Source organism: Salvelinus namaycush, chromosome 4 (genome assembly GCF_016432855.1).
Source record: "Salvelinus namaycush isolate Seneca chromosome 4, SaNama_1.0, whole genome shotgun sequence".
Taxonomy (NCBI): Eukaryota; Metazoa; Chordata; class Actinopteri; order Salmoniformes; family Salmonidae; genus Salvelinus; species Salvelinus namaycush.
Window position 1 is genome coordinate 2327231 of NC_052310.1, and position 16534 is coordinate 2343764.

Consider the following 16534-nt stretch of genomic DNA (forward strand, 5'->3'; position numbering starts at 1 on the left):
AGAGGGAACTAGATCACTACTGTAGAGGGAACTAGGACACTACTGTAGAGGGAACTAGATCACTACTGTAGAGGGAACTAGATCACTACTGTAGAGGGAACTAGATCACTACTGTAGAGGGAACTAGATCACTACTGTAGAGGGAACTAGATCACTACTGTAGAGGGAACTAGATCACTACTGTAGAGGGAACTAGACCACTACTGTAGAGGGAACTAGATCACTACTGTAGAGGGAACTAGATCACTACTGTAGAGGGAACTAGATCACTACTGTAGAGGGAACTAGGACACTACTGTAGAGGGAACTAGATCACTACTGTAGAGAGAACTAGATCACTACTGTAGAGGGAACTAGATCACTACTGTAGAGGGAACTAGACCACTACTGTAGAGGGAACTAGATCACTACTGTAGAGGGAACTAGATCACTACTGTAGAGGGAACTAGGACACTACTGCAGAGGGAACTAGGACACTACTGTAGAGGGAACTAGATCACTACTGTAGAGGGAACTAGATCACTACTGTAGAGGGAACTAGATCACTACTGTAGAGGGAACTAGGACACTACTGTAGAGGGAACTAGACCACTACTGTAGAGGGAACTAGATCACTACTGTAGAGGGAACTAGATCACTACTGTAGAGGGAACTAGGACACTACTGTAGAGGGAACTAGATCACTACTGTAGAGGGAACTAGGACACTACTGTAGAGGGAACTAGATCACTACTGTAGAGGGAACTAGATCACTACTGTAGAGGGAACTAGACCACTACTGTAGAGGGAACTAGACCACTACTGTAGAGGGAACTAGACCACTACTGTAGAGGGAACTAGATCACTACTGTAGAAGGAACTAGATCACTACTGTAGAAGGAACTAGATCACTACTGTAGAGGGAACTAGATCACTACTGTAGAGGGAACTAGATCACTACTGTAGAGGGAACTAGACCACTACTGTAGAGGGAACTAGATCACTACTGTAGAGGGAACTAGGACACTACTGTAGAGGGAACTAGACCACTACTGTAGAGGGAACTAGATCACTACTGTAGAGGGAACTAGATCACTACTGTAGAGGGAACTAGATCACTACTGTAGAGGGAACTAGACCACTACTGTAGAGGGAACTAGACCACTACTGTAGAGGGAACTAGATCACTACTGTAGAGGGAACTAGGACACTACTGTAGAGGGAACTAGATCACTACTGTAGAGGGAACTAGATCACTACTGTAGAGGGAACTAGACCACTACTGTAGAGGGAACTAGGACACTACTGTAGAGGGAACTAGATCACTACTGTAGAGGGAACTAGATCACTACTGTAGAGGGAACTAGATCACTACTGTAGAGGGAACTAGATCACTACTGTAGAGGGAACTAGATCACTACTGTAGAGGGAACTAGATCACTACTGTAGAGGGAACTAGATCACTACTGTAGTGGGAACTAGATCACTACTGTAGTGGGAACTAGGACACTACTGTAGAGGGAACTAGATCACTACTGTAGAGGGAACTAGATCACTACTGTAGAGGGAACTAGATCACTACTGTAGAGGGAACTAGATCACTACTGTAGAGGGAACTAGATCACTACTGTAGAGGGAACTAGATCACTACTGTAGAGGGAACTAGATCACTACTGTAGAGGGAACTAGATCACTACTGTAGAGGGAACTAGATCACTACTGTAGAGGGAACTAGGACACTACTGTAGAGGGAACTAGACCACTACTGTAGAAGGAACTAGACCACTAATGTAGAGGGAACTAGATCACTACTGTAGAGGGAACTAGATCACTACTGTAGAGGGAACTAGACCACTACTGTAGAGGGAACTAGATCACTAATGTAGAGGGAACTAGATCACTACTGTAGAGGGAACTAGATCACTACTGTAGAGGGAACTAGGACACTACTGTAGAGGGAACTAGACCACTACTGTAGAAGGAACTAGACCACTAATGTAGAGGGAACTAGATCACTACTGTAGAGGGAACTAGGACACTACTGTAGAGGGACCTAGGACACTACTGTAGAGGGAACTAGGACACTACTGTAGAGGGAACTAGGACACTACTGTAGAGGGAATTAGGACTACTAGTGGGTCTGGGCAGGGTGAAAACAGGTGAGTCTGGGCAGTAGTGAAAACAGGTGAGTCTAGCCAGTAGTGAAAACAGGTGAGTCTAGGCAGTAGTGAAAAGAGGTGAGTCTAGGCAGTAGTGAAAACAGGTGAGTCTAGGCAGTAGTGAAAACAGGTGGGTCTGGGCAGGGTGAAAACAGGTGGGTCTGGCCAGGGTGAGAAAAGGTGGGTCTGGGCAGGGTGAGAACAGGTGGGTCTGGGCAGGGTGAGAACAGGTGGGTCTGGGCAGGGTGAGAACAGGTGGGTCTGGGCAGGGTGAGAACAGGTGGGTCTGGGCAGTGTGAAAACAGGTGGGTCTGGGCAGTGTGAAAACAGGTGGGTCTGGGCAGGGTGAAAACAGGTGGGTCTGGCCAGGGTGAGAACAGGTAGGTCTGGGCAGGGTGAGAACAGGTGGGTCTGGGCAGGGTGAGAACAGGTGGGTCTGGGCAGGGTGAGAACAGGTGGGTCTGGGCAGGGTGAGAACAGGTGGGTCTGGGCAGGGTGAGAACAGGTGGGTCTGGGCAGGGTGAGAACAGGTGGGTCTGGGCAGGGTGAGAACAGGTGGGTCTGGGCAGGGTGAGAACAGGTGGGTCTGGGCAGGGTGAGAACAGGTGGGTCTGGGCAGGGTGAGAACAGGTGGGTCTGGGCAGGGTGAGAACAGGTGGGTCTGGGCAGGGTGAAAACAGGTGGGTCTGGGCAGGGTGAGAACAGGTGGGTCTGGGCAGGGTGAGAACAGGTGGGTCTGGGCAGGGTGAGAACAGGTGGGTCTGGGCAGGGTGAGAACAGGTGGGTCTGGGCAGGGTGAAAACAGGTGGGTCTGGGCAGGGTGAGAACAGGTGGGTCTGGGCAGGGTGAGAACAGGTGGGTCTGGGCAGGGTGATGTTGAATCAGACTTCAATAGTAATATTTGATACAGTGAAAGTGTACATAGAACGTGTCACGGTGAAAGGAAAGAGAAATAGCTGTTCCTTTGAATTGTAAAGTAGTGGTAGTGTAGTCAATCAATCAATCAATCAAATGTATTTCTAAAGCCCTTCTTACATCAGCTGATGTCACAAAGTGCTGTACAGAAACCCAGCCTAAATCCCCAAACAGCAAGCAATGCAGATGTAGAAGCATGTGATGGTTTAGTGTAGTGATGGTTTAGTGGAATGGAATAGAAGTCCCAAAACGTTACAACCCCGTGCTTCGCCACAGGTATGAGTTTTAAATCTTATCAGAAACATCATATCATCGTGTGTGTTCTGATCCATTATAATTTTGAGTCTTTGAACGTCAGGGAAATACTTCTAAGTTATGTAACAGCTAACGATCTTTCCTCACCACGTCATCATTACTACAACCACTAACAATCTTTCCTCACCACGTCATCATTACTACAACCACTAACGATCTTTCCTCACCACGTCATCATTACTACAACCACTAACAATCTTTCCTTCAACACGTCATCATTACTACAACCACTAACAATCTTTCCTCACCACGTCATCATTACTACAACCACTAACAATCTTTCCTCACCACGTCATCATTACTACAACCACTAACAATCTTTCCTCACCACGTCATCATTACTACAACCAGTAACGATCTTTCCTCACTACGTCATCATTACTACAACCACTAACGATCTTTCCTTCATCATTACTACAACCACTAACGATCTTTCCTCATCATTACTACAACCACTAATGATCTTTCCTTCAACACGTCATCATTACTACAACCACTAACGATCTATCCTCACGTCAACATTACTACAACCACTAACGATCTTTCCTCACGTCAACATTACTTCGATAGTGATACATTTGCCAAAATAAAAAAGGCATCTGTTTTGCAAGGTGGCTGCAATGTTCTGTCTAGGACTTCATCGGACTGTAGCTTTGCCAAAAGGAGAGGGGAAGCTGCTTGGTTTCTGATGGCGCCAGAACCAGCTCAGCTGGGGTTAGTCTTTGATGGTGTGTGTGTGTGTGTGTGTGTGTGTGTGTGTGTGTGTGTGTGTGTGTGTGTGTGTGTGTGTGTGTGTGTGTGTGTGTGTGTGTGTGTGTGTGTGTGTGTGTGTGTGTGTGTGTAGGGGCCAATGCTCTGCTCACCTGCGGGCAGTCTTTGATGTAATGTCCTTTGTTGAAGCAGAGATGGCACAGGTAGTTGGACGGCGGTCGCTTGCTCGGTTTGCGTGACTCAGAGGCGAGGGAAAGGTCAGAGAAGTGGTCCGTCAGAGAAGTCAAGCCGTCTACGATGTTGCTGAGCGAGCCGTAAGGAGAGGACCTTCTATACAAATTGTTGTTTAAGGCCTGCGGACAGAAAACAATGAGGACTGTATTGAATCTGTAGCACTGAACATCCACTATATAGCGCAATGGAAAATGAAAGGCAACGTCGCCACGGTCAAGAAGACTGCATTCCCGGTAAACGCAGCATGTGCCGGCTCAATCGGAAATTACCTTTACATTTTAACACGCATTTTCCACGATACTTCGGCGATACGGATTGAATAGAGTGAAATATGGACTTGAAATTTAGTTGATAACAATTTTTTTTTTCATCAATATGTCATTAAAGTAATGGGAAAGAATTTAATCTTGCTGAAAATGTCAATGACAGACGAGCCTGTCTCTAACACTGCATTGAATGAATAACACATGGTTTAGAGCATGTTAAAAGGTACAATCTGGGATATTAGGCCAAAACAGGATTGTGCCAATTAGCTGACAGAGTGCAGATAGATACATGGCAGGGTCATTACAATACTGCCTATCTATCTATCTAACTATATATCTCTATCTATCTGGGCCATTACAGTACAGTACAGTACAGTACAGTACAGTACTGTCTGTCTGTCTGTCTGTCTGTCTGTCTGTCTGTCTGTCTGTCTGTCTGTCTGTCTGTCTGTCTGTCTGTCTGTCTGTCTGTCTGTCTGTCTGTGCCAGAACACCACAACTTGATAGATCTTCCTGTCTGCTAGTCTCCTCACAACAGAAGTGGACATTATTTTATCTTTCCAGATGTGTTGTCATTCCCTCTACGAGCAGAAAGAATTCCATTTCCTGAGAGGAACAGAATGCCTTTGTCAAGGATCATTTTCTGATTCCCCCTTTTGGGTTGGCACAATCAGTACCATTGTATCTAATGATCCGGATATGAACCCTGACTAGAGCACCAGTGTGTGAAGAAGCAACAGGCTGTTGTACTATTTTATTCAATAAAAGTCCTTACGTACTATGTGTTGTGGAATGGAACTGGATCAGGATGTGGATTGGAACTGGATCGGGTTGTGGATTGGAACTGGATCAGGTTGTGGAATGGAACTGGATCAGGATGTGGATTGGAACTGGATCAGGTTGTGGAATGGAACTGGATCAGGATGTGGATTGGAACTGGATCAGGTTGTGGAATGGAACTGGATCAGGATGTGGAATGGATCAGGATGTGGAATGGATCTAGATCAGGATGTGGAATGGATCTAGATCAGGATGTGGAATGGAACTGGATCAGGATGTGGAATGGATCTAGATCAGGATGTGGAATGGAACTGGATCAGGATGTGGAATGGAACTGGATCAGGATGTGGAATGGAACTGGATCAGGATGTGGAATGGAACTGGATCAGGATGTGGAATGGATCTGGATCAGGATGTGGAATGGAACTGGATCAGGTTGTGGAATGGAACTGGATCAGGATGTGGAATGGAACTGGATCAGGATGTGGAATGGAACTGGATCAGGGTGTGGAATGGATCTGGATCAGGATGTGAAATGGAACTGGATCAGGTTGTGGAATGGAACTGGATCAGGATGTGGAATGGAACTGGATCAGGATGTGGAATGGAACTGGATCAGGATGTGGAATGGAACTGGATCAGGATATGGAATGGAACTGGATCAGGATGTGGAATGGAACTGGATCAGGATGTGGAATGGAACTGGATCAGGATGTGGAATGGAACTGGATCAGGACGCAAGCGAGGCAATTTCCAGTGCACTGGGCGATGTCATAAAGCCACAAATCGCTAAGTAAAAACAACCATGTTACGTTGTCTATGTGAGTAATCAACTCACTGTACCACATGGCAGTGTGTACGACTGTTAAACCTAAACACAGAAATATACGTATATAGATTATGGGTCATACACTAAACATGGGGCATACTGTACACTAACCATGGGTCATACACTTAACCATGGGGCATACACTAACCATGGGTCATACACTAACCATGGGTCATACTGTACACTAACCATTAGTCATACACTAACCATGGGTCATACTGTACACTAACCATGGGTCATACACTAACCATGGGGCATACACTAACCATTAGTCATACACTAACCATGGGTCATACTGTACACTAACCATGGGGCATACACTAACCATGGGGCATACACTAACCATGGGTCATACTGTACACTAACCATGGGTCATACTGTACACTAACCATGGGGCATACACTAACCATGGGTCATACTGTACACTAACCATTAGTCATACACTAACCATGGGGCGAACACTAACCATGACCCATACACTAACCATGGGTCATACTGTACACTAACCATGGGTCATACTGTACACTAACCATGGGTCATACTGTACACTAACCATGGGTCATACTGTACACTAACCATGGGTCATACTGTACACTAACCATGGGTCATACTGTACACTAACCATGAGGCATACACTAACCATGGGTCATACTGTACACTAACCATGGGTCATACTGTACACTAACCATGGGGCATACACTAACCATGGGTCATACTGTACACTAACCATGGGGCATACACTAACCATGGGTCATACTGTACACTAACCATGGGTCATACTGTACACTAACCATGGGTCATACACTAACCATGGGGCATATACTAACCATGGGGCATACACTAACCATGGGGCATACACTAACCATTAGTCATACACTAACCATGGGTCATACTGTACACTAACCATGGGGCATACACTAACCATGGGGCATACACTAACCATGGGTCATACTGTACACTAACCATGGGTCATACTGTACACTAACCATGGGGCATACACTAACCATGGGTCATACTGTACACTAACCATTAGTCATACACTAACCATGGGGCGAACACTAACCATGACCCATACACTAACCATGGGTCATACTGTACACTAACCATGGGTCATACTGTACACTAACCATGGGTCATACTGTACACTAACCATGGGTCATACTGTACACTAACCATGGGTCATACTGTACACTAACCATGGGTCATACTGTACACTAACCATGAGGCATACACTAACCATGGGTCATACTGTACACTAACCATGGGTCATACTGTACACTAACCATGGGGCATATACTAACCATGGGGCATACTGTACACTAACCATGGGGCATACACTAACCATGGGTCATACTGTACACTAACCATGGGTCATACTGTACACTAACCATGGGGCATACTGTACACTAACCATGGGGCATACACTAACCATGGGTCATACTGTACACTAACCATGGGGCATACACTAACCATGGGGCATACTGTACACTAACCATGGGTCATACACTAACCATGGGGCATACACTAACCATGGGGCGTACTGTACACTAACCATGGGGCATACACTAACCATGGGGCATACTGTACACTAACCATGGGTCATACACTAACCATGGGTCATACTGTACACTAACCATGGGTCATCATAGCACCTACATCTTCTAACAGCATATAGAATCATTGCAAGTATTTAATGAATGCTCTCGTGGTTATAGTCATAAGTCCACTGTCTTAACCATGACAGCTACTAGACCAGATTCAAGCATTTATGAATGGGCAATTACACGGTGACAGGGTGACGCTGAGACTCACTTTTACACTTTAAAATGTACCCCGAGCAAAAACCATGGATCGCAAAGTTAAACACACCTTACACCTACAGTATATGCAAAAGTTTACTTTTAACAATTGCCACTGAACATTCTACTAAAACACATTTATTTGAGGAACAGATTTAAAGTCTGGTAACAGAGCGGTAACGGAACAGCAACAAAATGTTACGTTACCACATTTACCAAAAAACTCTTAAATATCTTCTCCGAATTAATATTCAAAGATGTCTGCAGAAAGAGTGGGGAGTCGGCTATGTGACACCTGGTTATTAAACTACAGTAAGTGGATCAACACCCGGCAAATAAAATGATAGTAACAGAATGGCATCATGGGTACTTGATCTGTGCATAATTATGAATGGCATTCTATTCACGGTGACACATCCTGGATATGTATACAAAGGCAGAAACAGTTGAAGTCGGAAGTTGACATACACCTTAGCCAAATATATTTAAACTCAGTTTTTCACAATTCCTGACATTTAATCCTAGTAGAAATTCCCTGTCTTAGGTCAGTTAGGATCACTACTTTATTCTAAGAATGTGAAATGTCAGAATAATAGTAGAGAGAATTATTTTTTTCAGCTTTTATTTATTTCATCACATTCCCAGTGGGTCAGAAGTTTACATACACTCAATTAGTATTTGTTAGCATTGCCTTGAAATTGTTTAACTTGGGTCAAACGTTTCGGGTAGCCTTCCACAAGCTTCTCAAAATAAGTTGGGTGAATTTTGGCCCATTCCTCCTGACAGAGCTGGTGTAACTGAGTCAGGTTTGTAGGCCTCCTTGCTCGCATATGCCTTTTCAGGTCTGCCCACACATTTTCTATAGGATTGAGGTCAGGGCTTTGTGATGGCCACTCCAATAACATGACTTTGCTGTCCTTAAGCCATTTTGCCACAACTTTGGAAGTATGCTTGGGGACATTGTCTATTTGGAAGACCCATTTGCGACCAAGCTTTATCTTCCTGACTGATGTCTTGAGATGTTGCTTCAATATATCCATCATCATTTTCCTCCTCATAACGCCATCTATTTTGTGAAGTGCACCAGTCCCTCCTGCAGCAAAGCACCCCCACAACATGATGCTGCCACCCCCGTGCTTCACGGTTGGGATGGTGTTCTTCGGCTTGCAAGCATCCCCCTTTTTCCTCCAAACATAATGATGGTCATTATGGCCAAACAGTTATATATTTGTTTCATCAGACCAGAGGACATTTCTCCAAAAAGTACGATCTTTGTCCCCATGTGCAGTTGCAAACCGTAGCCTGGCTTTTTTATGGTGGTTTTGAAACAGTGGCTTCTTCCTTGCTGAGCGGCCTTTCAGGTTATGTCAATATAGGACTCGTTTTACTGTGGATATAGATACTTTTGTACCTGTTTCCTCCAGCATCTTCACAAGGTCCCTTGCTGTTGTTCTGGGATTGATCTGCACTTTTCGCACCAAAGTACGTTCATCTCTAGGAGACAGGACGCGTCTCCTTCCTGAGCGGTATGACGGCTGCGTGGTCCCATGGTGTTTATACTTGCGTACTATTGTTTGTACAGATGAACGTGGTACCTTCAGGTGTTTGGAAATTGCTCCCAAGGATGAACGGGACAATTTTTATCTGAGGTCTTGGCTGATTTCTTTTGATTTTCCCATGATGTCAAGCAAAGAGGCACTGAGTTTGAAGGTAGGCCTTGAAATACATCCACAGGTAAACCTCCAATTGACCAAAATGATGTCTGGACTGAACTGAACTGAACTCTACTATACTGGACTGAACTCTACTCTACTATACTGGACTGTACTGAACTCTACTCTACTGTACTGAACTGTACTGAACTCTACTCTACTGGACTATACTGAACTCTACTCTACTGAACTCTACTCTACTGAACTCTACTCTACTGAACTCTACTCTACTGGACTATACTGAACTCTACTCTACTGAACTCTACTGAACTCTACTCTACTGAACTCTACTCTACTGAACTCTACTCTACTGAACTCTACTCTACTGAACTCTACTGAACTCTACTCTACTGAACTCTACTCTACTGAACTCTACTCTACTGAACTCTACTCTACTGGACTATACTGAACTCTACTCTACTGAACTCTACTGAACTCTACTCTACTGAACTCTACTCTACTGAACTCTACTCTACTGAACTCTACTCTACTGAACTCTACTCTACTGGACTATACTGAACTCTACTCTACTGAACTCTACTGAACTCTACTCTACTGAACTCTACTCTACTGAACTCTACTCTACTGAACTCTACTCTACTGAACTCTACTGGACTGAACTCTACTCTACTGTACTGAACTGTACTGAACTCTACTCTACTGGACTATACTGAACTCTACTCTACTGAACTCTACTGAACTCTACTCTACTGAACTCTACTCTACTGAACTCTACTCTACTGAACTCTACTCTACTGGACTGAACTCTACTGGACTGAACTCTACTGGACTGAACTCTACTGGACTGAACTCTACTGGACTGAACTCTACTATGCTGGACTGAACTCTACTGTACTGAACTGAACTCTACTCTACTATACTGGACTGAACTCTACTCTACTGTACTGAACTGTACTGAACTCTACTCTACTGTACTGAACTGTACTGAACTCTACTCTACTGAACTGAACTGTACTGAACTCTACTCTACTGGACTATACTGAACTCTACTCTACTGAACTCTACTGAACTCTACTCTACTGAACTCTACTCTACTGGACTGAACTCTACTGGACTGAACTCTACTGGACTGAACTCTACTGGACTGAACTCTACTGGACTGAACTCTACTATGCTGGACTGAACTCTACTGTACTGAACTATACTCTACTGAACTCTACTGGACTGAACTCTACTGGACTGAACTCTACTGGACTGAACTCTACTGGACTGAACTCTACTATGCTGGACTGAACTCTACTCTACTGAACTCTACTCTACTGAACTCTACTGGACTGAACTCTACTCTACTGAACTCTACTCTACTGAACTCTACTGTACTGAACTCTACTGAACTCTACTCTACTGAACTCTACTCTACTGAACTCTACTGGACTGAACTCTACTCTACTGAACTCTACTGGACTGAACTGAACTCTACTCTACTGAACTCTACTCTACTGAACTCTACTCTACTGAACTCTACTCTACTGAACTCTACTGGACTGAACTGAACTCTACTCTACTGAACTCTACTCTACTGAACTCTACTATACTGAACTCTACTCTACTGAACTCTACTATACTGAACTCTACTCTACTGAACTCTACTGGACTGGACTGAACTCTACTGTACTGGACTGAACTCTACTGTACTGAACTCTACTGAACTGTACTGAACTCTACTATACTGTACTGCACTGAACTCTACTGAACTCTACTATACTCTACTGAACTCTACTATACTGTACTCTACTCTACTGTACTGAACTCTACTGAACTGAACTATACTCTACTCTACTGAACTCTACTGAACTGAACTATACTCTACTCTACTGAACTCTACTATACTGCACTCTACTCTACTGTACTGAACTATACTCTACTGGACTATACTCTACTGTACTGAACTATACTGTACTGGACTGAACTCTACTGAACTCTACTATACTCTACTGAACTCTACTCTACTCTACTGAACTCTACTATACTGTACTGAACTCTACTATACTGTACTGAACTCTACTGAACTCTACTATACTCTACTGAACTCTACTGGACTGGACTCTACTGTACTGCACTCTACTCTACTCTACTGAACTCTACTCTACTGGACTATACTCTACTGTACTGAACTATACTGTACTGGACTCTACTGTACTGGACTCTACTGTACTGGACTCTACTGTACTGGACTCTACTGTACTGGACTCTACTGTACTGTACTGAACTCTACTCTACTGTACTATACTGTACTGGACTATACTCTACTGTACTGGACTCTACTGTACTGAACTCTACTCTACTGAACTCTACTCTACTGAACTCTACTGTACTGGACTATACTGGACTCTACTCTACTGTACTGAACTCTACTGTACTGAACTCTACTGTACTGAACTCTACTGGACTGCACTCTACTGTACTGCACTCTACTGTACTGCACTCTACTGTACTGCACTCTACTGTACTGCACTGAACTCTACTGTACTGAACTCTACTGGACTGAACTGAACTCTACTGTACTGAACTCTACTGGACTGAACTCTACTGTACTGAACTCTACTGGACTGAACTGAACTCTACTGGACTGAACTCTACTGGACTGAACTCTACTCTACTGGACTGAACTCTACTGGACTGAACTCTACTCTACTGGACTGGACTAAACTGTACTGAACTATACTGTACTGGACTATACTGAACTGGACTTTACTGAACTGGACTTTACTGTACTGCACTCTACTCTACTGTACTGGACTCTACTGGACTGGACTCTACTCTACTGAACTATACTGTACTATACTGTACTGTACTGAACTCTACACTACGGAACTATACTGTACTCTACTATACTGCAATGTGCTCTACTGCAATTCTGGTTTGTGACTACTATGATTTGGCCAATTCAATTGCAGTCATTGTGTAACTTATTTTTCGGTCACTGTTCCGATTTTTGTAACAGAGTGAATCTTTTTAGTCATTTAATAATTCAGAAACAAACTTCATATCAGTAAAAAAAAAAAAAAAACGAATTGGTAGGTCTACCTTTACGTGTTACTGTAGTGAACTTTCATGATCCTCACGAGGCAGAGAAATTAGAAAATATCTGAAAATATGTGGGTTTTTGGTTCACAGAATGACAAGACGTTAGGTAATATTTCTTAAACTTACAGAACTCAAATCATTTATGAAAAACTAAATATAAATGTTGATATTAGTTTACTTCAAAAATTAGTTTACTTCAAAAATGTTTTTCAAGACCCCTTTTCCATCTGTCACCATAAATCTGTTAATTTTAGGTTGGAAAATGGTTGAACGACGTCTTGATTTTACTTTCAGTTGACACCAAATTTGATATGCTCCTATAAACTTCACGTTGATGCTTTTTTGCAAAAAGCACACCTATTCCTCTGGTCAAACGTAGTGCACTATATAGCGAATAAGATACAGCCTAGCTTTCTGTAGCATATCTCACAAGCCAAATAAATCCTAGTTTCTTCCTCACCGCGTCTGATGAATGTGGTATTCTACTTGACATACTGCACCGGTCTATATTTCAGACTTCTCCTGAGAGGGATGGTAATCGAATTGAGCACCACCACCAGCACCAGCAGGCCCCATGCAGTATAGGAACATTGCATAGGGTCTACGTCCCAAACGGCACCCTATTCCCTATATAGCGCACTACTTTTGACCGTAGCCCTATGGTCCCTGGTCAAAAATAGTGCACTACTTAGGGAATAGGGTGCCAAATGGGATGTAGACTTTTTCAACCTTCCCTACCTCCCCTGGCAGCTCACTGACATCAGAACAGTCTCAACACACACCAGGCACTATGTACTGTGTAAGAGGGGCTCATTCATACTATAGCCTACATACAGCTAATCACCAGTCACCACACTGTTGTGGCCCAATGGATGCAGGTATGTCAGAGCTAGGGATTTACTGTACGTGTACTGTACGTTACTGTATGTTTGCTGTACGTCACTGTACGTTTACTGTACGTTACTGTACGTTACTGTACGTCACTGTACGTTACTGTACGTTACTGTACGTTACTGTACATTTACTGTACGTCACTGTACGTTTACTGTACGTCACTGTACGTTTACTGTACGTTACTGTACGTTACTGTACATTTACTGTACGTCACTGTACGTTTACTGTACGTTACTGTACGTTACTGTACGTCACTGTACGTTACTGTACGTTACTGTACGTTACTGTACATTTACTGTACGTCACTGTACGTTTACTGTACGTCACTGTACGTTTACTGTATGTTACTGCACGTCACTGTACGTTACTGTATGTTTGCTGTACGTTTACTGTATGTTACTGCACGTCACTGTACGTTACTGCACGTCACTGTACGTTACTGTACATTTACTGTACGTCACTGTATGTTTGCTGTACGTTACTGTACGTTACTGTATGTTACTGTACGTTACTGTACGTTTACTGTACGTTACTGTACGTTTACTGTACGTTACTGTACGTTACTGTACGTTTACTGTACGTTACTGTACGTTTACTGCACGTTTACTGCACGTTTACTGTACGTCACTGTACGTTACTGTATGTTTGCTGTACGTTACTGTACGTTTGCTGTACGTTACTGTACATTACTGTACGTTTGCTGTACGTTACTGTACATTACTGTACATTTACTGTAGTTTACTGTACGTTTACTGTAGGTTTACTGCACGTTTACTGTACGTCACTGTACGTTACTGTATGTTTGCTGTACGTTACTGTACGTTTGCTGTACGTTACTGTACATTACTGTACGTTTGCTGTACGTTACTGTACATTACTGTACATTTACTGTAGTTTACTGTACGTTTACTGTAGGTTTACTGCACGTTTACTGTACGTCACTGTACGTTACTGTATGTTTGCTGTACGTTACTGTACGTTTGCTGTACGTTACTGTACATTACTGTACGTTTGCTGTACGTTACTGTACATTACTGTACATTTACTGTAGTTTACTGTACGTTTACTGTACGTCACTGTACGTTTACTGTATGTTACTGCACGTCACTGTACGTTACTGTATGTTTGCTGTACGTTTACTGTATGTTACTGCACGTCACTGTACGTTACTGCACGTCACTGTACGTTACTGTACATTTACTGTACGTCACTGTACGTTTGCTGTACGTTACTGTACATTACTGTACATTTACTGTAGTTTACTGTACGTTTACTGTAGGTTTACTGCACGTTTACTGTACGTCACTGTACGTTACTGTATGTTTGCTGTACGTTACTGTACGTTTGCTGTACGTTACTGTACATTACTGTACGTTTGCTGTAGTTTACTGTACGTTTACTGTAGGTTACTGTAGGTTACTGTACGTTACTGTACGTTACTGTACGTTTACTGTACGTTACTGTATGTTTACTGTATGTCCAACTAAAATAATATTGTAAGTGGGTCATGCATTAAAATGTGAAAATATGTAGGATGGCACATTGTATTGGTAAATTATTATTATCATTTTATTTTAAATTTAAAACCCTAACGACGCTGGGCCAATTGTGCGCCACCCTACGGGACTCCCAATCACGGCCGGTTGTGATACAGCCTGGATTCGAACCAGGGTCTGTAGTGACGCCTCTGGCACTGAGATGCAGTGCCTTAGACCGCAGGGGCTCTAATGGGACCGTAAGATTTGTAGCCCTATGGGTTGAGTATAATTATTATTATAATCAAAACCAAATTATATAAGAACATATCTGTGCATGCTTCAAGTGAAGGGGTAAGCATACAGTATACAGCTTTAATGTTCAACTTGAGACCAAAAAATATGGTGTTAAAAGTGTTCATTGCAATCACAATATTATAATTGTTCTATGAATGACAGAATACAATATTGGATAAAGTTCAATCAAAGTTGTTTGGCATGACACACTATACAGTTTGTGCAAATCACATATATCATAGTTTTTTTTGTATAAACTTTTCACAACTTTACCTCATTCCTCTGAAGTTGCATGAAGTTGTTAAGATAGTTTGAGTTGAGCGCAGAGCTCAGGTCGACAGCGGCAGCGGACCGCTGTTCGTAGTTGTTCAGGTCCGGTGGAGAACTCTCCGAATCCGGTCTGAACGCATCGAAGTCATTGGTCTGGTGGGAGTCTTGTAGAGACATATAGATCCAATTCAGTAGTTGTGCTGGTTGGTACACAGATGTACGCGTATCTATGGCAGACATCATGTTGATCTTTTGGAAGAGAAACGCACAGCGCGTCTTGAAGTTAAAGCGCCTCCGGAGTTATTGCTGCAGAATTAGGCTACCAAAACCAAATCACTTAATCCTGATACAAAAAGAAATCCTTTCCACCTCTTTAACCTGATAAAAAAAAGGTATCCTTGCATTCACCTCAAAGAGCCCTCTTGGACTCCAATCCCTGGATTATGGTCACGGGAGAACCGTGATAAAGGCATGACAGGGCAAAACGTTTGTGCCAGTCAAAATATATGTGGACTCAACTCTGTAGCCTATCTCCACTCACCGAAGACCACAGCGGAGATGAGCTCAGCTCATTGCATATTCTCTCTCCGTCATTGGAGTGCTTCATTATTGAATAGCTAGGAGGTCTGATAGAGCCCCACAGTGGAGGTGTCACAATACCCATAAAACCTTGCGGTCAATCAGGAAAATGGTTCCAATAATTTTTCCCATAGGCCATTTTAAAAACACTTAAAATAAAGGCTGTGTTTCGTGTAGGCTTGCCCTGGTGTGATGTTTTGATAAGCATGTAAATCTATTTCGGACAAAAGGTGACTTTTGTTAATATATTCGGCTCTATTTACACTCAGATT

The 16534-nt window shown here is 43.1% G+C and overlaps 1 protein-coding gene across 1 annotated transcript in view; it reads right to left on the bottom strand.

Moving 5' to 3' along the window:
- LOC120045313 (zinc finger CCHC domain-containing protein 24-like) overlaps window positions 1–16290 on the bottom strand; it is a 41320-nt gene extending 25030 nt beyond the window's left edge. Inside the window, exons 1-3 of the mRNA XM_038990194.1 lie at window positions 16225–16290; window positions 15687–15932; window positions 4232–4432 (exon numbers count right to left, since the gene is read on the bottom strand). Coding sequence (XP_038846122.1) covers window positions 4232–4432; window positions 15687–15932; window positions 16225–16290 — 513 coding nt within the window. The remainder of the gene's footprint in view (window positions 1–4231; window positions 4433–15686; window positions 15933–16224) is intronic.
- Between the last annotated feature and the right edge of the window lie 244 nt (window positions 16291–16534).